This window comes from Hyperolius riggenbachi, chromosome 10, assembly GCF_040937935.1.
Source record: "Hyperolius riggenbachi isolate aHypRig1 chromosome 10, aHypRig1.pri, whole genome shotgun sequence".
Taxonomy (NCBI): domain Eukaryota; kingdom Metazoa; phylum Chordata; class Amphibia; order Anura; family Hyperoliidae; genus Hyperolius; species Hyperolius riggenbachi.
In genome coordinates, this window is record NC_090655.1 from 214,714,004 (window position 1) to 214,739,628 (window position 25,625).

The 25,625-nt window shown below is 51.0% G+C and overlaps 5 protein-coding genes across 5 annotated transcripts; 3 read left to right on the forward strand and 2 right to left on the reverse strand.

The window, feature by feature from the left end:
- The first annotated feature begins 8,564 nt into the window (after positions 1 to 8,564).
- Positions 8,565 to 9,233, forward strand: LOC137536297 (histone H1C-like). The gene has a single exon (XM_068258434.1). The coding sequence runs from the start codon at positions 8,565 to 8,567 to the stop codon at positions 9,231 to 9,233; it is 669 nt and encodes a 222-aa protein (XP_068114535.1).
- An 839-nt stretch (positions 9,234 to 10,072) lies between these two features.
- On the reverse strand, positions 10,073 to 10,502 carry LOC137536298 (histone H3). Its single transcript, XM_068258435.1, has one exon. The coding sequence runs from the start codon at positions 10,481 to 10,483 to the stop codon at positions 10,073 to 10,075; it is 411 nt and encodes a 136-aa protein (XP_068114536.1). The 5' UTR covers positions 10,484 to 10,502.
- A 1,198-nt stretch (positions 10,503 to 11,700) lies between these two features.
- Positions 11,701 to 12,097, reverse strand: LOC137536300 (histone H2B 1.1-like). Its single transcript, XM_068258436.1, has one exon. The coding sequence runs from the start codon at positions 12,095 to 12,097 to the stop codon at positions 11,717 to 11,719; it is 381 nt and encodes a 126-aa protein (XP_068114537.1). The 3' UTR covers positions 11,701 to 11,716.
- Positions 12,098 to 12,493: 396 nt separating this feature from the next.
- Positions 12,494 to 12,916, forward strand: LOC137536302 (histone H2A type 2-B). Its single transcript, XM_068258438.1, has one exon. It carries the CDS (start codon positions 12,494 to 12,496, stop codon positions 12,884 to 12,886), a length of 393 nt encoding a protein of 130 aa, XP_068114539.1. The 3' UTR covers positions 12,887 to 12,916.
- A 2,413-nt stretch (positions 12,917 to 15,329) lies between these two features.
- LOC137536303 (histone H4) lies at positions 15,330 to 15,765 on the forward strand. Its single transcript, XM_068258439.1, has one exon. The coding sequence runs from the start codon at positions 15,336 to 15,338 to the stop codon at positions 15,645 to 15,647; it is 312 nt and encodes a 103-aa protein (XP_068114540.1). The 5' UTR covers positions 15,330 to 15,335; the 3' UTR covers positions 15,648 to 15,765.
- The last annotated feature ends 9,860 nt before the right edge of the window (positions 15,766 to 25,625 follow it).

Below are 25,625 nucleotides of genomic sequence, written 5' to 3' on the forward strand. Positions count from 1 at the left end.
TGGCAGCAGGTAGGCAGCGTGACATAATAGCCCTGGTACCTAGCGGTGATACCAGGGCTGTAAATAAACACAACAGGAGGTCCCAGACAGCGGTCGTGCAGCCCACATCGTGTCCAATACACAACTGGGACAACACAGATTTCAACCCGGGCACCTCTGAAAAATTAAACCTTTTTTTTTTTTTTTTTTTTTTTTACAGCAAATTACACATATAGCTATTGTTGGATGTAGTAGCTGGTGGCAGAGTGGCAGCAGAAGGTAAATCTGTGTACCCTGGCAGTGGGAAACACAGATAGACAGCAGAAGGGCAGTACACAGCAGCCCACTGTAGGTGTAAAATGTGTGGCTACAGGCGACGTAATAGTCAAACTGAACCAGGCTGGCTTAGTAGTGAGCAGGAACCAGGAGGTGGTAAAGGGTGGTAAGGCATATTAACGATGGTTCCGGCAGCCAGTTCATGTCCCCCTCTCGCCGACAACAGGGTCCAGGAACTCGCCTTCCACCCACGCCTGGTTCATCTTGAGAAACGTCAGTCTGTCCACAGACTTGTGAGACAGACGTGAGCGTTTCTCGGTGACCACGCCACCAGCTGCACTGAAGCAGCGCTCGGACAGCACGCTGGAAGGGGGACAGGACAGCACTTCCAGGGCATACTGCGCCAGCTCGCTCCAGATCTCCAGGCGCTTGACCCAATACTCCATGGGATCAACAGGGGCATCACTGTCAAGCCCGCTGTAGGACCCCATGTAGTCAGCCACCATGCGGGTCAGGCGCTGGCTGTGACCGGAGGAGGATGCTGCTGCATGCACCTCCTCTCTAGTCACTGCTGGAGCCTCTACAGTCCTGTAGAGCTCGTTGCTGAGAGACAGCAGGTCTGTGGGGCGCTAGCTGCTGGATGCAGGCACCTGCTGCTGCCTCTGTGCTGGCTGGACAGTGGGGGTGGAAGGCTGGGGGAAGGCTTCCTCCAAGCGCTCAACAAGGGCCTGCTGCAAGCTCCTTATTTGTTGCGCTGGGTCTCCTCCTGTAGGAGGCAGGAACTGGCTCAACTTCCCCTTGAGGCGCGGGTCCAACATCATGCTGATCCAGATGTCCTCCCTCTGCTTCATCTGGATCACCCTGGGGTCCCTGCGCAGGCACGTCAGCATGTGCGCTGCCATTGGGAAGAGGTGGGCCACGTGTGCTGGCACATCGTCGGCAGTGCTGTCCTCATCCTCCTCCTCTGCCGCCTCATCCTCTCTCCACCCCCTCACTAACTCAGCTGCACTGTGCTGATCCCCCTCATCAGCAGCAAGGTCAGGGACCTCCACCAAGTCCTCCTCCTCCTCCTCCCCCTCAGAGGTGGACTGTGCAGCTGCATGCCGCTCCTGCTGGGCCAAGGCTGCCGCTCCCTGTTCCAGCAAAGCATCGAGGGCCCTGTTCAGCAGACAAACCAGGGGCACCCACTCGCACACCATAGCATGGTCCCTGCTCACCATGTTGGTGGCCTGCAGAAAGGGAGCCAGCACTAAGCACACCTGCTGCATGTGCCCCCAGTCGTCATCGGGGACGATGGACGGGATGTTGCTGGTCTTGTCCCTTTTCTGAGCGGCGGACACAGTGGCCAGGGCAAGGTACTAGTTGACAGCGTGCTTCTGTTCAACCAGACGCTCCAACATCGCCAGGGTGGAGTTCCAGCGAGTTGGAACCTCAAGGATCAGCCGATGGCATGGCAGCTCCAGCTCCTTTTGCACGTCTTCCAGGCTCGCACTCGCAGAGGCTGCAGGCGAGCACCGGAAGTGACGCACAACATTCCTTGCCGTTTCCAGCAGTTCACCCATCCCCTGGTAGGTGCGCAAGAACTTCTGCACCACCAGGTTCAGCACGTGGGCAAGACAGGGGATGTGGGTCAGGTTTCCCCTGTCGATTGCGGCAACCAGATTGGCCCCATTGTCGACCACCACCTCTCTGACTCTGGGGGTCAGCCAAATCCTCTCCTGCTCCTGGAGTTTGGCCAACACATGGGTTGCCGTCAGTTTGGTCTTCCCAAGGCTGACCAACTGCAGCAGCGCTTGGCAGTGGCGTGGCTTCACGCTGCTGCTGAGGCGGGGGGTTTGGCCAGGTGTGCCGGAGGATGGCAGAGGATCGGAGGAACCTGCTGCAGTTCCCCTGACCCTGCGGGGTGGCACCACCCACTGTGTTGCTGCTGCTGCTGTGCCCGCTGCTGCTCTCCCATCCTCACCCCCTTCCACCAAGCTGTCCCAGTGAACAGTGAAGGACAGGTAGCGGCCTGTCCCGAAGCGGCTGCTCCAGGAGTCCATGGTGACCAGGCATGGGCTTCCGAATTCCGCGGAAGCTAAAATTCCGAAATTCCGCCGGAATTGGGGTTTCCGCATGGTTCCGCGGAATTCGGAATTTGCAATCCGGAATTCGGAATTTGCAATCCGGAATTCGGAATTCCGGCAAAATCGGAATCGGAATGAATTGACCAATCAGGAGATGCGGAATGAGTTGACCAATCATAATCAGCGGAGAGTTACTGCGCTAAAATAACGGTTTCAACATTTTTTTTATCCAAATTTACAAAATACAAATCAACTTTATTAACAATAGATATTTCAAATGAGCGATTGAGTGTTTCCTCCTAAATTTACGGAAGTCCGTTTAAAAATACGGAAAGTGCACGTGGCGGAATACCGCGGAATTCCGCGGAATTCCCCGGAATTCCACCGGAATGTAGCGGAAGCGGAATTTCGGTAGTGGCGGTATGCGGAATTACCGCGGAATCGGAAATTGGCTCTTCCGACCATGCCTGATGGTGACGTGGACCCTTTCACCAACCGCGTGCTCCAGCCCTCGCTCCACATTGGCCATGACAAAGCGGTGCAGTGCAGGCATGACCTGGCGGGCAAAGAAGTGTCTGCTGGGGAGCTGCTAGTCTGGGGCTGCACAAGCAAGCAGCGCACACATGTCGCTCCCCTCCTGCCCGAGCGTGTACGGCAGGAGTTGGGAGCACATGGCCCGTGCCAGCAAGCCGTTCAGCTGCCACACGCAACGGCTGCTGGGAGGCAGAGCCCTAACCACCCCCTGGAAGGACTCGCTCAAAAGGCTCTGGCGTCGCCTTTTGCTAGCACGGGAATCAGCGGAGACAGCAGAGAAGGCCACTGAGGACTGGCTGCCAGAACAGGCCTCAGTGTCGGCGGCAGGAGTTGCAGAGGGGGGAGGAGCAGTGCGTTTCCGCACTCCTGCTGGTGGTGCTGGAGGAGCAGGAGGGCAGGTGGCTGCTGTTGCTGCTGCTGCTGCTGAAGGCTGTGCAGTGATGGGTGTGGTGCCACTGCCAGCACCAGATGCCTTAAGCCTCTGGAACTCCTCATGCTGGTGGTAATGTTTAGCAGCAAGATGGTTGATGAGAGAGCTGGTGCTGAACTTTAAGGGGTCTGAACCTCTGCTCAACTTCCGCTGACAGTGGTTGCAAGTGGCGTACTTGCTGTAAACTGTGGGCATGGAGAAAAATTGCCAGATTGGTGACAAGAAAACCCCCCTACGGCCTGGAGCCGTTGCTGCCTGTCTCCTTGTGGTGGTTGGGGGGGGGGGGGGGGCGGCGGCTTGGGTGCGGCTGGTGGTGGTACTGGCAGATGCAGCTGCTGCTGCTGAGCCTGAGACACCAGCAGGCTGTGGGACCTGCCTACTGCTGCCAATGCTTGCAATGATGCGCCTCCTTGCAAGGCCCACAAGTGCATCCTCCTCCTCCTCCTCAGAGCTGCTGATGATGACATCCCCAGGTGCTGGTGGTGGCACCCAGTCTTTGTCTGTCACCCTGTCATCATCATCATCATCATCATCCCCTCCTGAAACATGTCCTGCTGGGATGATGACCCCCCAAACTCCTCTCCTGATGCATGGATGGGCTGCTTGACTGTCGCCACAGTCTTGCTGTCCAATCCCTCCTCCCCCAAAGTGCCCATCAGCATCTCCTCCTCAAAATCGCCAACAACAGCAGACAATTGACTCATGATGCCTGGGGTCAAAAGACTGCTGAATGACAGATCGTCAACTGACGGTGAACTGGCCTCCTCCCCCGGCCCTGCTGGGCGGCTGCTGCGAACAGGGGTGGTGGTGGTGGTGAGGGTGGAGGCCTCGGATGCAGAGCTGATGGCGGGCTGCTCATCCTCCGTCATCAGTTGCACCACAGTGGCTGCATCCTTTTCCTCAATGGGACGTTTCCGACCCGGCTGGAGGAAAATAGGAGCAGGTACTACACGCTGCTGCGGCTGTGTCTCTGCAGCGTGAGTTGCTGATGCTCCTGCTGGGCGCCCAAGGCATCCACGGCCAGTGGCTATAGGCGGAATGTTAGCCACTGACGCAGCTGCTGCTGCTGCGGAACTGTGCATGGTGGCGCGGCTTGCCACAATGCTGCTCCCTCTCCTCCTGATTCCCTTGCTGCCCTTCCCCTTGCCCAAACCGCGCTGGCTGCCACTTCCAGACATCTTAGATGTTTTGGGCGTAAACAAAAAAGTTTTTTAAAAGGGCGGGTGAAAAAGTGGGGAACTTTAATGGAGTGGGTTGGTGGGTGAGGTGACACTAATCACTAAGTGATTAGATCGCTAAGTGATTACTAGTACAGTACAAATACAAAATACAATAATCAGTAATCAGTAAGTGTGAACAGTGAACAGTGAGTGTGTCCCCTAGTACACTAACTAGAAAATACAATAATCAGTAGTAATCAGATTCAGTAGAAGGAAATAGAGTGTGTGTACACTACAGACAGCACACACACACACACACACACACACACACACACACACACACACACACACACACACACACACACACACACACACGCAGGAGCTAGCCTATGAACAGTGACTGAGTGTCCCTAGTACAGTAAGTACAACTAGAAAATACAATAATCAGATTCAGTAGTAACTAATCAGATGATTCAGTAGAAGGGAATACTGTGTACTGTGTACACTACAGACAGTGCACGCACACACACGCAGGAGCTATGAACAGTAACAGTGAGTGTCCCTAGTACAGTAGTATAACTACAAAATACAATAATCACTCAGTAAGTAAAGGACAAGACAGGGTAGAATACACAGCAGAAACACTGGTATAGATGAGAAATAAACTAACAGAGGACAGGAGGACAGCTGCCCACACAGCTTGCCTGCAGCAGCTGCCTGTCTCTATGTAACACACAAGCTACTAACTAAAATACAATCTCTATCTAGCTAACAACAATATAGGTGTATATAGCAGGTGTATGTGAGCAAAAACGCTAGGTGATTGACCACAATAGAGCACTTGCTAAGCCAAAGCACAAAGGAGCAGATCTCTCTCTGTACAAGTCAGGCAAGGACGGAAAAACCGAACATGGCGGCCGCTATTTATAGGGTAGGGGCTGGCCAGGGTCCCCCTCTGTGATTGGCTGCCCTCAGAGGGCCTGGGAGCCCTCTGATTGGCTCTAAGGACATCAATCTGGGCTATGACGCTATTCGAGCTCGGTATTCGAGCTCGAATAGCGCTGTTTGCTCGAATAGCGCGAATAGTGAGTGGGCTATTCCAGTTCACTCGAATAGCCCATTCGAATAGCTGCAGCTATTCGAGCTCGGTATTCGACCTCGAATAGCTGAAAAAGAGCTCGAATATTCGAGCTACTCGAATATTCGAGCTCTGCTGAGCATCCCTGTGTAGAGTGAGGAGGCTCCAACTTCCATGGAGGCAACATCGATAGCAGGTGACCTTGCCAGCTGGCAAGGGCCAAGTGTGACATTGTCCTGGTCGGTTAGCTCTCTCCCTCAGACTTCAGCTAAGAAACCAATATCACTTTCCCATGAATGACCCTTTAGCATCCTCTCAGGGGTGTGATGTACTTGTGCTAAATACAAACATGTTGCTGCAGTAACAAAACACTCCTAAAACTACAACACGCCTGTCATGAGCTTCAGAGAGGCTGTGGTGCATCTGGTGTGCAACAAATGTTGCCTTATGCATAAAGCATTTCCCACAATCTGCACTAAGACACTAACCAGTGGGACTTCTCTGGTGTCTAAGAAGGTTTCCTATCAAAATGGATCATTCCCCGCAATCTGAACAGGAAAAGGCCGTTCAACTGTGTGACTTCTCTGGTGTAAAAGAAGATATTGTTTATCACAGAAACATTTCCCACACTCTGCACAAAAAGGGCACTTCCCCGTGAGACTTCTCTGCTGTCTACAAAGCTTATGTTTATCAATTAACTATTCCTCACACTCTGAACAGGGATACACGTGATCACCTGTTCATTTTCTTTGGCGGTTAAATAAATACCCTTTATTATTTTAACATTTCCCACACTCTGAACATGAATTAGGAGGATGCTCACCTGTAGGAACAGTCTGATGGAAAATAAGGTCAGATATAAAAAGAACAATTCTGCCACATTGGTTTGCAGTGTTTGTCACATGCCTGGTGCTTGTCATTGTACTCAGGCTATGGTTTCATAATCTGGCCCCCGACCAACGACCATGGCCTGGTATCACCCTTGAAGGTGTATTCAGCATACACTGTTTAATTGTTTATTTCATTTCTTTTCATTTGTTCTCTTGGCAGTCTACCTCCCTTCCCTGTTGCCTCTCTCCCCTGGTTAGGCTATACTCAGACCACAAACCTTCCCCAATGTCTTGCAGCTGCTGAAAGTTACCTGGTTCACATTTTGATGCCGATGTTAACTGTCTAAAGATCATAAGACCCTTTTCCACGAGCAGTTGATAGGCAGTGGAAAGACTGACACACAACTCATAACTGTTATCCGCTGCCTGCTAACTGCCCGTGCCCGCTGCTAACTGCTGTGCTCACTGAATGTGCAGTTTTGCAGCCCTTGGAAAAGGGCCCTTAGTGTTCTCTGTTCAGGTTGGGATCCTATCTACCCTCCTCTCATTTACTCTAATTCTGCACCGAATCTGCACATTTTGTGATCTACTCACTCTGCATTAGTGATGGGCGAACAGTGTTCGCCACTGTTCGGGTGCGCCCGGATTTTGGCCTGTTCGGGTTCGGTTCGGCACCCCCCGAACACCTCATGGTGTTCGGGAGGGTGCTCGGGCACGCTGCCCGAACCCGAACAGGCCTTCTTTTTTCGGCCGAACACAGCCGTGTCCGGCCGAACATAGCCCCCTATAGGGTCCCAGCATAAAGGGAGAGCATGCCCCGAGCCCGGGGGGTCGGAAATGCCCCCCACCCCTCCCCGCTAAGCTCTCCCTTCTGCTGGACCCTATAAAATTAAATCTAAGTCCCCCGAAGGTACCTTGCAGGCTGGCAGGAGGAGGGCAGGAAGCAGGCAGCCGGAGAGCATAGGAGCTAGTACCATCTGGTACTTCCACCCTCTCTCTGATGCACTTCCTGTTTACTTTTGTAAGTCGCGTCAAGAGACAGCAGGAGTACCGCGATGACGCGTACGAGGGTACGTGTCATCATGTTCTGCTCTCTCTTGACGTGACTTACAAATGTAAACAGGAAGTGCGTCAGAGAGCGGGCGGAAGTATCAGATGGTACTAGCGCCTATGCTCTCCGGCTGCCCGCTTCCTGCCCTCCTCCTGCCAGCCTGCAAGGTACCTTCGGGGGACTTAGATTTAATTTTATAGGGTCCAGCAGAAGGGAGAGCTTAGCGGGGAGGGGTGGGGGGCATTTACGACCCCCCCCCCCCCCCCCCCCGCGCTCGGGGGCATGCTTTCCCTTTATGCAGAGACCCTATAGGGGCCCCAAAGGGACATGTTCGGGTTGGGTTCGGCCCGAACATGCCGAATATCGGGGGCATGTTCGGCCGAACCCGAACATCTGGATGTTCGCCCATCACTACTCTGCATCTATTCTATTAACCATTAAGTGCCTCCTTTTCATCCCCTCTGTAACCATTGCCCATAGTCTCCCCCAGTCCCCAGTGTCTGCCTCGGCCTGACCAGCAGTCAGCATACACTTGTTTACTAGTATCTATAATGCAAGTCTAAGATTCTAGTTGGGAAATACAAACACTCTAGACATCTCATGTGTGATGTAGGCCCATCCTATGTGCTAGTATCCTGCACATTTCTCAGCCTGATATTCCCCTCCAGGGGTCAGTAGCCCCCCAGCCCCATATGATGCATGGCGGAGATACCTTTCTTCATATTGAGGGGGGAGTGACAGAAAACATTGTATATTAGACGTTGTATTCCCCCTGATAATGATGGAGACAGAAGAGATCGGGGGAGCAGTAAGCAGAGCTGGTCACATAAGAGCGGGATTTCCCGGCCGCAGCCTCCGCTCAGAAGTCCCCCGGAGCTGTAATGGGGGAGGGGAAACCCCTGCCAGCCGGGCGGCCACACACAGGGGGCACACTGCTATATACCGGAGGGAATAAACCCACGTTTCTCCCGGCAGGAAACACAAGCAGAGAGCCGAGCAGTGACAGCTGTGTGGAGAGGAGGGGCGGCAGAGAGTCCGGATCCCTCCAATAGGAAGACGAGGCGCGCTCCTATCAGCAGCCAATGGCAGCGCGGCCGGAGAGGCTATATATGCGCCGATTGGCGCTCTCCCTGCAATGTTACACTGTGTTGTGCAGGAAGATGGCAGAGACCGCACCAGCAGCCGCCCCTCCCGCAGCGGAGCCCGCCGCCAAGAAGAAGCAGAGCAAGAAGGCGGCAACCGGAGGAGCCAAGAAAGCCAGCAACAAGCCTTCCGGTCCCAGCGTGTCCGATCTGATCGTCAGAGCCGTGTCCGCCTCTAAGGAGCGCAGCGGGGTCTCCCTGGCCGCCCTGAAGAAGGCTCTGGCTGCCGGAGGATACGATGTAGAGAAGAATAACAGCCGCCTCAAGCTGGCCGTCAGGAGCTTGCTGACAAAGGGCACCCTTGTCCATGTCAAAGGTACCGGCGCCTCCGGCTCCTTCAAGATCAGCAAGAAGGAGGGCAGCAAAGACAAGGCGGCCGCCAAGAAAAAGCCGTCCGCTGCGGCTAAGTCCAAGAAGCCGGCTGCTGCGGCCAAGTCTCCAAAGAAAGCTAAGAAAGTCCCCAGTGCTGCCAAGAAGAGTCCGAAGAAAGCGGCCAAGAAACCTGCAGCCGCTAAGAGCCCGGCAAAGAAGGCAGCCAAGCCTAAAGCCGCTAAGAGCCCGGCAAAGAAGGCAGCCAAGCCTAAAGCCGCTAAGAGCCCGGCAAAGAAGGCAGCCAAGCCTAAAGCCGCTAAGAGCCCGGCAAAGAAGGCAGCCAAACCTAAAAAGGCCGCTCCTAAGAAGAAATAAGTCTAAGATTGTCTCTCATAAACCCAAAGGCTCTTTTCAGAGCCACCCAATCTCTCCCCCAAAGGGCTGTGATGTTTTCTGTTTGTCGGCGTGTAGGTAGTACATGTAACGGAGTGCATTGCAAACTTAGACATGTCATTGAGTCCAGCAATTTTCAAGCGATCCGTTACCCCCATATATCCTAGTCTGTTCATTGCTAAAACTGCCGGCAGCAGTACGTTTAAATGGTGTTACTCCTCTACCGGCATCCCAGCACTTCCAAGTCACACCCTGTACCGAAGGCTTAGATGTATGGCTACTGTGATGGCTGTTATATAACATGCTGCTTCACTCACCGCAGCTCAACGTATGTCGGCTAAGGCCACTTTCCTCTTAAAAATCCAATGTGTAATATATATGCACTACAGTGGCTTGTAGCTTTGCTCAAATGTCTGCAAGTCAAGTACCCGTCGGCGATGTCGAAGTGAATGGCTGAGACAAATGCAATGGCTTACTATACATTTGTTTAGTGATTAAGGCGGAAGGATCGGTCCCTACAGAGGGATCAGCGTTGCTGAATGCTGATCTGACCCGCTGTGTACTATGTAGAATCCGCTACTGTAATATATACTTGTTAGAAATTAGAACAATGTTATACTTCAGATTGTTTCCTCGTGTAGAGAGCCGGTAGTGTCCTTGCATTTCCAAATCTCTCGGCCACCCACCTTCCCCTTGGATCAGACTGGCACATTGGAAGAGTTTAGTGATAATACACTTTGTAAAACTGCTCTGCAAGGAGAATGTGGGGTGGCTCTGAAAAGAGCCTTTGTGCGACGTAATAGGATGGCTGCGTGACGTGATTAGGCCCTCTCGCCGCGGATCCTGCGGGCCAGCTGGATGTCTTTGGGCATGATGGTGACCCTCTTGGCGTGGATGGCGCACAGGTTGGTGTCCTCGAAGAGCCCCACCAGATAAGCCTCGCTGGCCTCCTGCAGAGCCATGACGGCCGAGCTCTGGAAGCGCAGGTCGGTCTTGAAGTCCTGAGCGATCTCCCGCACCAGGCGCTGGAAGGGCAGCTTGCGGATTAGCAGCTCGGTGGATTTCTGGTAGCGGCGGATCTCGCGGAGAGCCACAGTGCCGGGCCGGTAGCGGTGGGGCTTCTTCACTCCGCCGGTGGCTGGAGCGCTCTTACGGGCGGCTTTAGTAGCCAGCTGCTTGCGGGGAGCCTTCCCGCCGGTGGACTTGCGGGCTGTCTGCTTGGTTCTGGCCATGCCTGCTAATCAGCGTCACTAATGTGCTGCTGCGAATATGGGGAGACACAGCCGCCGCTACTCCTATTTATACTGAGCTCTGCCCTCTGATTGGTCGGGGCGTGTCTTGTCTCTCCCTGATTGGCTATTGGAGGGCATCCGTTATTGTTCAAATGTACCGCCAGGCTATTGTTCCAGCAGCAGCCCGCCAATTTCCCCTAAGAGGTCATTCTTGCCTATTAATTAAACTAAAAATAAAAAAAACTATACTAGGTAATTATAAAGCCGCGGGAAATAGTGGAAGGATTAGGAACATAAAATAAAGTACTTGTTTCTCTGCAGCTCACACAGCACAAGCTGTTATGTATCGGCTCAGATCAGAGGAGGAGAGGAGACCGGAGCCAGAGAGGAAACATTGTAACAGATGAGAGAAATAGATACATGAACAGCCCAAATATTGTATCTATCTAGGCAGCTGCAGCCGGCTGGGAAGCTACACATCACTTGTGACTACAGATTGGCGGGACGGAGGATCCCTGTCCCTCCCTGGCACCATTCATCAGCCACCAGTTACAGGCCGCTGTGCTGTTATGTGCGGCGAGGATCACTGGAAAGAATACACATGGATCACAGCAACGCTCACTGCAGATCTTCATTCATAGATATTATTACACACATCCCAGTATGTATCGAGGAAACGTGATTGGACGCTTAGGATAGCGGACAAACGAAAATTTAAAAAGATACTGCAAGGTTTCGGCACCTCGCAATTCTTAAATGTACATAGATATATATCACTGTATTCTGGGAAAATACTTTGCGGCATATGAGAGCCTAAAGAATTTGCAGCGTCCTAAACAATAGGTGTGAATACATATATTTCCCCTATTAATTCACTACCAACTTGTGACCAACTAAGCAGCCAGACGGGGATTCCATTGCTCTGACTGCGATAGGAATAGCCGTAATGTATAGTCAGGATATCATAGCCGATATGGGCCCGCCACGTGTTCTCTCCGTAATTCTAGTGTCCTTACTTACACCTAAAACCCCATAGAAAGGCAACAATAAGTTGAAGGACTTTAGCAATTTGAAGAGAGCTGATAAGTTACGTTATAGAGCAAATTATAAAGATACATCAGGCAAAACATTTAACTTCATGTGTGTTAAAATTGCATAGGACAGCTCTGTAGTGATTTGGTGGGTGGCTCTTAGAAGAGCCTTTGGGGTGTGCTTAGTATCCGGGCAGCGCTGTTACTTGGCGCTGGTGTACTTGGTGACGGCCTTGGTGCCCTCGGACACGGCGTGCTTGGCCAGCTCTCCCGGCAGCAGCAGGCGGACGGCGGTCTGGATCTCCCGGGAGGTGATAGTGTGGCGCTTGTTGTAATGAGCCAGACGGGAAGCTTCCCCAGCGATGCGCTCGAAGATGTCATTGACGAAGGAGTTCATGATGCTCATGGCCTTGGAGGAGATGCCGGTGTCGGGATGTACCTGCTTCAGCACCTTGTACACGTAGATGGCGTAACTCTCCTTCCTGCTCTTCCTACGCTTCTTGCCGTCCTTCTTCTGGTTCTTGCTCACAGCTTTCTTGGAGCCCTTCTTGGGGGCAGGAGCGGACTTGGCTGGCTCAGGCATGGCTGGAAGATGCTGCTTCTCAGTCACTGCGGAGTGCGGAGATATACAGAGAGGCCACAGCGCCGCCTCCCCTCCTTATATGGGCGGCCTATGCAAACGCAGCTACTGAGGAGCTGCTGTGCTGATTGGCAGCGTCACTGGCACCGCCCGATCACCGCCCCTTCTCCCTCATTGGTTTAGCACAACTACACACCGGCTATTCAGGTATAACATGCAGAGCACCGCCCTAGTCGCTGATTGGCGGATTGCTAGACCGAGCCGCCATTGGCAGTACTGAATAGCAGCCAATCAGGTGACAGCGCGGGACACAGCCTGCAGAGTATATATAGAAGGAGGAGGGCTGGATTAGGATACTTGCGTTGGAGAGACACATCCTGATTAGCTGCCATCATCATCATGTCTGGACGCGGCAAACAAGGCGGCAAGGCCCGTGCTAAGGCCAAGACTCGCTCCTCCCGGGCCGGCCTGCAGTTCCCAGTCGGCCGTGTTCACCGTCTGCTGAGGAAGGGCAACTATGCGGAGCGGGTGGGGGCCGGAGCTCCGGTCTATCTGGCCGCAGTGCTGGAGTACCTGACCGCTGAGATCCTGGAGCTGGCTGGCAACGCCGCCCGGGACAACAAGAAGACCCGCATCATCCCCCGCCACCTGCAGCTGGCTGTCCGCAACGACGAGGAGCTCAACAAGCTGCTGGGTGGGGTGACCATCGCCCAGGGGGGAGTCCTGCCCAACATCCAGGCCGTGCTGCTGCCCAAGAAGACCGAGAGCCACAAGGCGGCCAAGAGCAAGTAATTCCCTGCAGCAGCAGCCGGACACACACAGTACAGAACCACAAAGGCTCTTCTCAGAGCCACCCACACGGTCTATACAGAGCCGAGTACAGAACATACTTATCATATTGTCACATGTAGGTCGGGTATACAATATTTTTAGCGCGCACACTGATGTATCGGTATGAAGTAAAGATCGATGGATGGTTTTCTCAAAAACTATAATTGAATAATCTTATTTGCGGGTATATATTAGGCACTAATTGCTGGCAATCTGCGGGACGGATTTTGTCAAGTCATTGTTCCGCAGTAAAAATAGTTAAATACAGTAAAATGTTCAATTCGGCAGCAATATAGCTGCTTGTGTGACAGTGCAGCGGAGCAGGTGTCAGACATCCAATCCATTTAGGTTTTGCGCGTTTATGGATGAAGGGAGAGAAATTGTACACGGTGATTGGTTGGGTCAAATCAGTTGATAGTTTAATTATCAATTTGAAATGGTAACGGTTTTTCCCGCCACTATAGATCTGCACAAACTAACCCGTGACCGATATATCTCGATTTGCTCATTCTAAAATATAAATTCCCTGCGAGTATCGGCAATGCATTCCGCCTCCATTTTACCTATCGCTCTGCCGGTATTTCCTTCAGCATTTGCCAAGGCTATACTTTCCCCAAATATATATTTAATCTCATTGAAGTATTTCCCCAGATATTTGCGCAACAGCCAATAGATCGCTCCTCTATCGGTCATGGGCAGAGCGGTCGGACAATGAGCCTTTAGGTCAAACTGAACATAATTCGAGGAACAGGTAAAGCTGGCAACAGAGGGTTCCTGGCAGCTTGTTCAGCGATTAAATATACTGTACATTTACCTTTCTGCATGAAATACATTCTCCACGAATAGCTTACACTTCTGCATCTCTTTTGTGCTCAACCCAAACTGCTAAATGGCTGAGACACGTGCGTGTAGGAGAGCAATATGGTTACATATTCTTCTCAGAGCCACGCACACGGTCTATACAGAGCCTGATGCGCATTATATTGTTTCCTCTGCTGCATGCAGAGACGTGTCACACGATGGTGTGCTTACAAAGTCCACACCATATTAACGGAGATGATAGGTTAACGTTACAAACAATATTTCATAGACTAAAGCCAAGCTCCATATTGCCAAATACCATGTAAAAGAATCAGATGGATCCTCCTGTTTGGCAGCCACACGTGTTCCTGGCTCTGAATCAGATGCAATGTTATACGGCTGTACAGTAATCCTGATCCACAATCCCATAAGCAGATCAGCCTGCAGGCAGCACTCCTATACGGAAGCATTAGCGCTATTAGCACAGCAATAGAGAGCATCACGTGTGGTGGTGGTGGAGGGATCGTTCCTATTCAGGATGGATCGTAACAGGCTTGTTTTAATTAAAATAGTCATCACATTATAATCTTTTACAATTAATGTATTTCATCATTTGGGGTATTCATTAGAAACACCCAGTAGCGCCAACAAAGGCATATGTATCTGCACGGCCAATGTCTGATTCACAATGTAGAGGCAGTAATACTCTGGCAAAGCTATTGGCTGAGCGGAGACGTTTGTGTAGCTGTGATTGGCTAAGGCAGAGCAGTTGCGATTTTCAAATTTGCCGCCGAATTTCCGTGGAACAGGCGGGATGGATGTGCCGCTCTCTGTTGCGGCTATTATGTGATGCTGCACCGGCAGCTGCCCCATAATATTCAGCATTTCCCCGGCTGTGCTGCTCCCTGCAATGCCAGCTCAGAGTTCAGCCATAAGAGATATGCAGGATTGAGTTTATGTCGTAACAATGTCATTTACTACAAGGGAACAAATAGATCCTCTGGAGGAGACAAAGAGATCATTTAGTACAGCTGTCATAACATGTCCAGTGTGAGATAAACAGGACAGGAATCCATTAGGAGTGATATTTATGTTGGCTTCTGAGGAGAGAAAACCAATTACCGAATATAATCACTGGTCTCTCTGTACGCAGCGCTGCCAAACGTCAAGATATAGTAAAAGTAGAGCGACCAGACCCCGTAAGAAATTAAAAGGATAACAGCAACATTATGATATTCTATTCCTGGAGGGACAAATAGATCGTCATTTAGCAGCACAGCTGTTACATTATGCCCAGTGTGAGGGGAAACATGCCGGAGAGCCTATGCAGAAGTGTTACTTGTGATGCTTTGTGAGCTGACAGAGCACATTACTGCCAATATAAGCCCTGACCTGTAGGGAGCGCTGCTGCTAAATGTCAGAAATGTAACATTGTATGTAATATTAAAAGTAGAGGAAGCAGAACAACTACAAAGTAGACGTATAATGACTAACCCGCCCTTGGCTCCTCCCCCTCTGCGCAGTCTCCTGTCAGGTCCGCTCAGCCTGTATAAGAGGAGGGGAGGCGGCAGCGCACAGTATTGTGTATCTCCAGCAGAGAAGAAGCATCATGTCTGGCAGAGGAAAGGGCGGCAAAGGTCTCGGGAAAGGAGGCGCCAAGCGGCACAGGAAGGTGCTCCGGGACAACATCCAGGGCATCACTAAGCCCGCCATCCGCCGCCTGGCCCGCAGAGGGGGTGTCAAGCGTATCTCCGGCCTCATCTATGAGGAGACTCGCGGAGTGCTGAAGGTTTTCCTGGAGAATGTCATCCGCGATGCCGTCACCTACACCGAGCACGCCAAGAGGAAGACCGTCACCGCCATGGATGTGGTGTACGCCCTGAAACGCCAGGGGCGCACCCTCTACGGCTTCGGCGGCTAAACTACCCTGACTCCATCCCGACTACACAAAAACAAACGGCCCTTCTCAGGGCCACCCACCACCTCTATAGAAGCGCTCTGCAGTACTACCGCTAGAAGTATTGACCTATTACCTGACAGCTGAGGCACGCCGCTGCCAGGGGAACCGGAGGACGCCGCATTTAAAGGCACAGCTTCACCGCCAAAGTAGGTCCGATGCTACTATAGCTGCCTGCACACCACACCTCGAGGCCATCAGATGCTGCTGCTGCTGCCTCCATACTCCCCCAGTTAACCATCCTGGAGTCTTCTGCCTGTAACTTATATCTTCCCAGGGGCTAGGCCACTTGCACTCCATCAAGCAGCTCTCCAAGCTACAGATCCAGCATGGGACTACCCCTAAGATGTGATGTTCGGATCTTTTCAATGATCTGGATGATTCGAATCGGATCATTGAAAAGATCTTGATCTTTGATCCGAATCTGGGATCATTTTACAAGGGAAGGGAAGGGGTGAGATGACTAACAGGACAGGAGAAGGGGAGGGGGGTGGACACACAGAGAAGGGGAGAAGATGGGCAGGGAGTGGACAGAGAAGGGAGGAGGGACGAGCAGAAATGTTTGTTTGCACGTAATACCCACTTGCTGCAATCATGCTTTATGTATGTCACCTATATGTTCATCTGTATACTCCCAACTCCCATTCCCCAAAGCATTTCCAGAAGTGAAGTGCAGCTGTATAGAGCAGTGCAGGAGGATCATATTGCTCAGCAATTACAGTGCCTGCCTTTTCCTAGCCCAGCCTGCTGCCTGTAACGTTACTGAGCTGTGCCAAAAGTTTCCAATGTGTTCACTGTGCTCAACTACGGAACAAGACAGCCTATAATGAGCAGCACATTTCAGCCAGTATGTGTGCTCTACACATATCTGGCAGTGGCACCGATGTCTCCTCTCTCTCATCTACCTGTGGCTGTGCAAGGCTGCCTCCCCTTCAACAGAGCGATCCATCTCTGCTCTGCTTCCAGGACCCCGCTGAGAGGGGGGCGTGTTGCTCCTGGCCCCGCCCCATTTGCAATCCGAATCACTCATTTTGATGATTCGGATCTAAGATCCGAATCGTTCATAACCCGGACAACACTACTAGCCCTAGCCGTGGGTCTGACGCGGCCCTAGCCCTGCAGGGAAGTTGTGTAAGCTGCATTGGAGAAATGGCTTTACCGACCACGCACCGACTTCAGCCACTTCGACACCTAGCACTATTCCTAACTTTGGGTACCAATCTCTGCAGTGGACAAAGCCAGCCAGTGAGACACAAATGGACACTAACCGACCAGGTTGTGCCGCAATCCTAAGGGGACTCTATCACTGTCCTTTCCACTTTCCTCTCTCCTCTCTGTCTCTCTCCTAGGGTTAGACTGGGGGGCATCTGATTCAAAGTATCGCTGCAAAGCATTTTGAGTGCCATGGACGGCAGCGGATTACCCCCCTAGTCCTTTACCTGGGGTTATCTCTCTCTTTCTTCCTTATTCTTTCTTTTTTAGCTATCCCTTCTCTCTTTCTCTATCCACTCTTTACCAGGGCACATTGCGGGACATCTGGAACTGCTGCGGAGCGAGCACCGCCGGTAGATGTGGCTGCTCCCCTCACACAGCACTCCAGACTTCCCCACGCGTCCTTCACTATAGTTATTATGTGCTGTATGTATATATAAGTATATGCTTACTTTGTTCCATACTGTACCTGATTGGATGTTTTAAGGCAGGGGTCTCAAACTCACGGGCCATTTGCGGCCCTCGATACAATATTTTATCCGCCGGCATTTCCTGGAAGGGGCAGAGCTTTCAACTTCAGCTCTGCCCCTCCTGACGTCAATCGCCGCGCATCGCTGCTTCTCCCCGCCTCTCTCTGTTGAAGGAAGAGTGAGAGGGGCAGGCAGAGGCGGTGATGCACTGCGATTGTGAAATCCCTTATGCGGCCCAGCCTCATCCTGACTTTGCCTCCTGCGGCCCCCAGGTAAATTGTGTTTGAGACCCCTGTTTTAAGGATTGCATGTATGTGTTTGTACCATCTCCGACCCTGTATGAGCCAAAAACAATTCCGGGTACAACCCCCATTGTACTTTGCAAAATAAATGATTCTGATTCTGTATGTGAGGTCAGTATGACACATCTGGGGATACAATAGGTATGGTTCACAAAGCGTTGTGATCGTCTTGGTTTTCACTTTATCTAGGTTACATTTGAAAGCTTCCAAAGAGCAATCTAAAATGTAATTAAAGTAAGAAAAGTAACATTGAAGGTAGCTAGGAACCACTTCCTATAAGTGATTATCTTGCTTGTAAATATACTGAAAGGTTGTTACTAAAAAAAAAAAAAAAAAAAAAATCGGGTTAGAAGTCATTTTATTTGAAGTTTTGAGAATAGAGCCCATTGTAACCGTATGGCCCCGGTACTCCCAGTTGCCTGAACGCTTTGGCAGCTTGTGCTTGGCGCAGAGCAGATACAAACACGTAAATGTAAATCGTGCAGCTGTTAAGGTAGCCACTAACGGTCCAATTTCTAGTGAAAAATCGTTCGACCGATCAGAAATTTTGATCGGAAGTGAAATATTGTAATGAATCGTTCACTACACCATCAACGAACCAATCTTTACTTCCTATCTATCACAACCAACAAGAAAATCCAAATTTTGGTTCCACGAAAATTCATTCGGGCGACATTTTTTTTCACTCGTTCATAATCGATTGTGTCCATCAACGGAGGTTATTTACAACCAATCCGAGCAGAATTTCTGATCGCTCGAACGATTTTTCGTTAGAAATTGGACCGTTAGTGGCCAGCTTAAGATGTGAGCTTAGTATGTATCCATCTGAGGAAACAAAGTTTCACCCACATTCTCAGGACCACCCACTGCCTCTATAGAAAGCGCTATGGTAGTACTTTGTGCATCCATGTTATATTGTTTGTTACATTGATTTCCGTTATAGTATCGGGGACTACAGTCGTTTTTCAGACCACAGGTTTAATGTTCACCACACGGTGGCAGCACTTTATTGTACAAGGATCCTTCTCCTTGTACAATAAAGTGCTGCCACCGTTGAGAAGTTCATATACACTGTAGCAGGAACTGAGATTTAATACATTATACATCGGGAAGGAGGGAGTATATTGAGTAGTTTCTGTACACTGTAGCAGTAGCTGAGATTTGATACATTATTATACATAGGGAAGGAGCGAGTATTGAGCAGTTTCTGTACACTGTAGCAGTAGGTGAGATTTGATACATTATTATACATAGGGAAGGAGGGAGTATTGAGCAGTTTCTGTACACTGTAGCAGTAGGTGAGATTTGATACAGTGTATAGAAACTGCTCAATACTCCCTCCTTCCCTATGTATAATAATGTAGCAGTAGGTGAGATTTGATACATTATTATACATAGGGAAGGAGGAAGTATTGAGCAGTTTCTGTACACTGTAGCAGTAGCTGAGATTTGATACATTGGGCTCTTTTCACAAAACCATGTGCGGTAACTTTTTTGGGTGAAAAATTACCTCCAGTGATAATTCACTAAAAATAGTGAAAATAGTGAGTATTCACTAAAAATGTACCAAGTGTGATAAATGTTTGATAAAAGTGCAGTAAAACAGTCAGTAATATGTACGGAAATAAAGGTTTTTTTGACCACTGTAGGGCAGCCCATATGCTTGTCACCCATTACACAGAGACGACCCAGGAAAGCCTGTCACATTTAGGCTACTTGCACACTAAGACGTTGCGTTAGGTGCCACGTTAAGGTCGCATAACGTGCACCTAACGCGACGCCTGGTGCTCTTCTATGTGGACGTCAGAGTGAGCCGCGTTGTGCAGCTCACTCTGGCGTCCGTGATGCCTTGATGCGTACTCTTGTGCGGTCCCGCCGGCCAATCACCGCACAGAGCGTCAGCTTCAGGAAGTAAACACTGCACGTCACAACGTGCAGTGAATATTAATTAGCCATGTGCCTGGCCGCTCTCCGCTCCTCCCCAACATGACTGCGCATGTGCAGACAGTCTAACGTGGCTTAAGCCGCTCTAACGCCGTAGCATGCTGCACTTTCAGGAGAACGTGCAGCGTTACATGTAACGCAACGTGGGCTGTGTGAACAGCCCACTTGTGTTACATTGCTGTGCGTTGGAGGAGCGTTACAGGCGCACTAGCGCGCGCGTGTAACGTCCCTGTGTGTAAGCAGCCTTAAAGTGGGACCTCAACTCTTGTGCAGGACAGAATGAAAACATATAAATGCACCCTGTATGTATTTAATTTAGCCTGTCTAATTCCCCCTCATCTGTGAATAATCACAATTGTAATTTGAGAAATTGCCCTTTACTACAGGTAAAGTAACCCCCCATTTATTGCACAGGTAGCCAGAGGAGGCCCCCCATTTAAAGTATAGGTAGCTAGATGACCCCCAGTTAGGATAGGTAAACACATGATCCCCATTTATCATATATAGCCATATGATTCCCTATGAGAGTCTGCAGCAGCTTTGCCTTCTCTAATTAATGCAGGCACACGAGTGAGTCCAAAGCCTGACGCTGCCTGCCTTTTATAAGGGGGGGGGGGGGGGGAGTGGCTCCAATTGGGAGTGTAGCCTAATTGGCTACAATGTGCCTGCTGCTGACTGTGATGTAGAGGGTCAAAGTTGACCCTCATGATTAACTATGGGGGCGAACCGAACTTCCGAAAAAGTTTGCGGTTCTCCGCAATCGTGAACCCCGGAAGTACGCCGGGAACCATTCGCCAGCGAACCGTTCGGGCCATCTCTAGTGAACAGTGGAAGTTGGCATAATACTGTCTGCCGGTGAACAATTCGGGACATCTCTAGTGTTCACAATTCAAAATGATCTAGGCAAGAAGAGATTAGAACTCAAATCACAGACAGACAGCTCATGTGCAGTGTGCACCTGTGAAAGAGGTACATCTGGTGCTTCCATATACCCCATAGGACAAACCACAAAGCAGGATATGTTTTAGGGAGCTTTATTTGACATTAGTTTAAAAGTGACAAGTGTGAAAGATATTTAACTATAGGTAAGTAAACAGTCAAAGGAAAACTTTATTCTAAAACCCCAATAATAGCTTTGTGAGATAAATTTCCAGAGTAGAATGAATTTTAGAACACTTCTATGGATATAGACTGTCTTGGCTTCTTCTGTCTTTTCACACAATCCCAGGCAAATTCATTGTGCCAGGCTCTCCTTTGCAACATCCTTCTTCTCATGCTCGCGCTTCTTCTCATGCACATGCATATACACGTGCGTGCAAGGCTAACCACAACTTCATCGGTTTTTCAAGGAGCATAATAACTTATGGCGTTATGCGTTACACCTGCCTTGACCTTTGCTTATGATCTCAATTATGTTCTGATCGGTGCCTGGCCTGCCCTGACCTTTGGCCTGGTATCACTTTATTGATTGACTGCATTGCAGCTTCTTCTGTTCTCCCTGGTCAACGTTGGGGTAGTCCCGGCGGTCATTACCTGGTAGACACCAGGCAGCAAAGTAGTCTGTCATCCCGTAGGGGTAGCAGCCCATCATGCCTTGTGGAGTGCTCTAGTGAAGACACAAAACCATTTTTAGACCCCATGGGCTTGATTCACTAAGACAAATAGCACGCCTTATCAAAGTTTTCACGCCTTATCAGAGTAGCATAGCGAGCGCTACAAACCCCCAGGGGCTCAGGGCAGGACAAGTGGAGCTCTCGTCATTGCCAATTAGCAGGCATACGTTTGCAATGCTACTTTGATAAGGCGTGGTAACTTTAATAAGGCGAAGGGCTCTGCCTTTGAAACAGGAGACCAGAGTTTGAATCTCGGCTCTGTCTGTTCAGTAAGCCAGCACCTATTCAGTAGGAGACCTTGGGCAAGTCTCCCTAACACTGCTACTGCCTATAGAGCGCGTCCTAGTGGCTGCAGCTCTGGCGCTTTGAGTCCGCCAGGAGAAAAGCGCGATATGAATGTTCTGTGTTTGTTTATTTGTCTTAGTGACTCAAGCCCCATGTCTTGGAAGAGTCCACGCTAATTGCTAGTGCTTCATCATCAGGTCCTCCTGCCTTGCATCACAAGCCTAACACAGTGAAGAAAATTGGGGTTGTTGGTTTTTGCTAGGGATGGGACGACGAATCCGGCGAATCCACAAATCCCTCAAATATTGGGGAATATTCGAGATTCATGAATTCGAATCCCGATGCCATTTTTCATTTTCCGAAACCCGCCGAATCCCGACGCTGCATCGCCGCACATCCACGGCTCCCCCCGCTCTCTCTCGTCCTCCTCCGACCCCCCCGCGCCTCCTCCCCCCCCCCCCGCCCGCATAATTAGCATCAACTCATTATCCAGAGCGGATACTGGGCAACTATACCACGGATCGCACAATTCTTATGTGCAGAATTTGTTAGCTTCGAGAATCGAAAGGTTCGAGATATTCGAGAACCTTTTGAAATTCGGATCCGGATTTGGATTTGAAGAAATTGTGGATTCGTCCCATCCCTAGTTTTGGCACTACAGAGTCGGTGATGGTGCAGTAAACATACAGTGGTACAGTAAGCCAGTTCTTATGCATCCAGTGAATACAGTACATTTACAGGTTAAGCATGGATGAAGAGATACAGAGAGATGTACCAACAAGGAGAAGGACAAGGCTGGTAATCCGCTGCCATCTGTGGCACTCAAACATTTTGCAGTGATACTTGAATTGGATCCCGTGGTCTGTCCTTGGAGAAGAGAGAGTACTGTACATTACACAAGGAAAGGCCTAGGTCCTGATGTCCAGTTGGCTGACTGGCCTGGATGGTGATCCGAGGTGGCTGGCAATGGTGAACCTGCCGTCACTGGATGCGAGGGGGAGGCCTGTTTCCCTTTAACATCCAATTTGTTGCAGAGCAGTGGGTCCATGTAGGGAGGGCTGCAATGTCCTTGCTGGCATGCAGTAGCAGTGGTGGCCTGACAGGGAAGAGGGATGGTACGTATCCGGTAGCCTGGCTCCTCTGGGCAGCAGCTGGCAATCAGTGATGCTCGGATACCCCTTTTTATTATTCGAGTTAGGTCGAATTCGAATAGTAAATTATTCGAGTTCGGTCGAATATTCGAGTCGAATATTTTTTACTATTCGATTCGACCTCGAAATTCGAGCTCACTATTCGAGTCGGTATTTGAGCTCATTATTCAAGCTGACTATTCAAATTGGCCTTAAATAGCTTCCAACACTTGTTTTGGGGGTGAATGATGCAAGAAACATCTTTTTTTCCAAGTAACAACAGCAAGTGATTATGTGGGGATGTTCCTTTAAAAAAAAAAAAAGTGGAAAGAGAAGTTGTGTCCAAAATTCTGTTCAGTACTGTATACTTCTTCTTCTTCTTCTTCTATATCTTCTTCTTCTTCTATATCTTCTTCTTCTTCTTCTTCTTCTTCTTCTTCTTCTTCTTTTTCTTCTTCTTCTTCTATATCTTGGCAGAGTGGCAGCAGAAGGTAAATCTGTGTACCCTGGCAGTGGGGAACACAGACAGACAGCAGCAGCAGCAGGAGGAATGGAGGAGTAGTGTGAGTGTGGCAGCAGGTAGGCAGCGTGACATAATAGCCCTGGTACCTAGCGGTGATACCAGGGCTGTAAATAAACACAACAGGAGGTCCCAGACAGCGGTCGTGCAGCCCACATCGTGTCCAATACACAACTGGGACAACACAGATTTCAACCCGGGCACCTCTGAAAAATTGAACCTTTTTTTTTTTTTTTAATTTTTTTTTTTTTTTTTTTACAGCAAATTACACATATAGCTATTGTTGGATGTAATAGCTGGTGACAGAGTGGCAGCAGAAGGTAAATCTGTGTACCCTGGCAGTGGGAAACACAGATAGACAGCAGAAGGGCAGTACACAGCAGCCCACTGTAGGTGTAAAATGTGTGGCTACAGGCGACGTAATAGTCAAACTGAAGCAGGCTGGCTTAGTAGTGAGCAGGAGCCAGGAGGTGGTAAAGGGTGGTAAGGCATATTAACGATGGTTCCGGCAGCCAGTTCATGTCCCCCTCTCGCCGACAACAGGGTCCAGGAACTCGCCTTCCACCCACGCCTGGTTCATCTTGAGAAACGTCAGTCTGTCCACAGACTTGTGAGACAGACGTGAGCGTTTCTCGGTGACCACGCCACCAGCTGCACTGAAGCAGCGCTCGGACGGCACGCTGGAAGGGGGACAGGACAGCACTTCCAGGGCATACTGCGCCAGCTCGCTCCAGATCTCCAGGCGCTTGACCCAATACTCCATGGGATCAACAGGGGCATCACTGTCAAGCCCGCTGTAGGACCCCATGTAGTCAGCCACCATGCGGGTCAGGCGCTGGCTGTGACCGGAGGAGGATGCTGCTGCATGCACCTCCTCTCTAGTCACTGCTGGAGCCTCTACAGTCCTGTAGAGCTCGTTGCTGAGAGACAGCAGGTCTGTGGGGCGCTAGCTGCTGGATGCAGGCACCTGCTGCTGCCTCTGTGCTGGCTGGACAGTGGGGGTGGAAGGCTGGGGGAAGGCTTCCTCCAAGCGCTCAACAAGGGCCTGCTGCAAGCTCCTTATTTGTTGCGCTGGGTCTCCTCCTGTAGGAGGCAGGAACTGGCTCAACTTCCCCTTGAGGCGCGGGTCCAACATCATGCTGATCCAGATGTCCTCCCTCTGCTTCATCTGGATCACCCTGGGGTCCCTGCGCAGGCACGTCAGCATGTGCGCTGCCATTGGGAAGAGGTGGGCCACGTGTGCTGGCACATCGACGGCAGTGCTGTCCTCATCCTCCTCCTCTGCCGCCTCATCCTCTCTCCACCCCCTCACTAACTCAGCTGCACTGTGCTGATCCCCCTCATCAGCAGCAAGGTCAGGGACCTCCACCAAGTCCTCCTCCTCCTCCTCCCCCTCAGAGGTGGACTGTGCAGCTGCATGCCGCTCCTGCTGGGCCAAGGCTGCCGCTCCCTGTTCCAGCAAAGCATCGAGGGCCCTGTTCAGCAGACAAACCAGGGGCACCCACTCGCACACCATAGCATGGTCCCTGCTCACCATGTTGGTGGCCTGCAGAAAGGGAGCCAGCACTAAGCACACCTGCTGCATGTGCCCCCAGTCGTCATCGGGGACGATGGACGGGATGTTGCTGGTCTTGTCCCTTTTCTGAGCGGTGGACACAGTGGCCAGGGCAAGGTACTAGTTGACAGCGTGCTTCTGTTCAACCAGACGCTCCAACATCGCCAGGGTGGAGTTCCAGCGAGTTGGAACGTCAAGGATCAGCCGATGGCATGGCAGCTCCAGCTCCTTTTGCACGTCTTCCAGGCTCGCAGAGGCTGCAGGCGAGCACCGGAAGTGACGCACAACATTCCTTGCCGTTTCCAGCAGTTCACCCATCCCCTGGTAGGTGCGCAAGAACTTCTGCACCACCAGGTTCAGCACGTGGGCAAGACAGGGGATGTGGGTCAGGTTTCCCCTGTCGATTGCGGCAACCAGATTGGCCCCATTGTCGACCACCACCTCTCCGACTCTGGGGGTCAGCCAAATCCTCTCCTGCTCCTGGAGTTTGGCCAACACATGGGTTGCCGTCAGTTTGGTCTTCCCAAGGCTGACCAACTGCAGCAGCGCTTGGCAGTGGCGTGGCTTCACGCTGCTGCTGAGGCGGGGGGTTTGGCCAGGTGTGCCGGAGGATGGCAGAGGATCGGAGGAACCTGCTGCAGTTCCCCTGACCCTGCGGGGTGGCACCACCCACTGTGTTGCTGCTGCTGCTGTGCCCGCTGCTGCTCTCCCATCCTCACCCCCTTCCACCAAGCTGTCCCAGTGAACAGTGAAGGACAGGTAGCGGCCTGTCCCGAAGCGGCTGCTCCAGGAGTCCATGGTGACCAGGCATGGGCTTCCGAATTCCGCGGAAGCTAAAATTCCGAAATTCCGCCGGAATTGGGGTTTCCGCATGGTTCCGCGGAATTCGGAATTTGCAATCCGGAATTCGG

Bases quoted from the DNA above. Each gene is read 5' to 3' on its own strand.
- LOC137536302 (XM_068258438.1), top strand. From the start codon at position 12,494: ATGTCTGGACGCGGCAAACAAGGCGGCAAGGCCCGTGCTAAGGCCAAG.
- LOC137536303 (XM_068258439.1), top strand. From the start codon at position 15,336: ATGTCTGGCAGAGGAAAGGGCGGCAAAGGTCTCGGGAAAGGAGGCGCC.
- LOC137536298 (XM_068258435.1), bottom strand. From the start codon at position 10,483: ATGGCCAGAACCAAGCAGACAGCCCGCAAGTCCACCGGCGGGAAGGCT.
- LOC137536300 (XM_068258436.1), bottom strand. From the start codon at position 12,097: ATGCCTGAGCCAGCCAAGTCCGCTCCTGCCCCCAAGAAGGGCTCCAAG.
- LOC137536297 (XM_068258434.1), top strand. From the start codon at position 8,565: ATGGCAGAGACCGCACCAGCAGCCGCCCCTCCCGCAGCGGAGCCCGCC.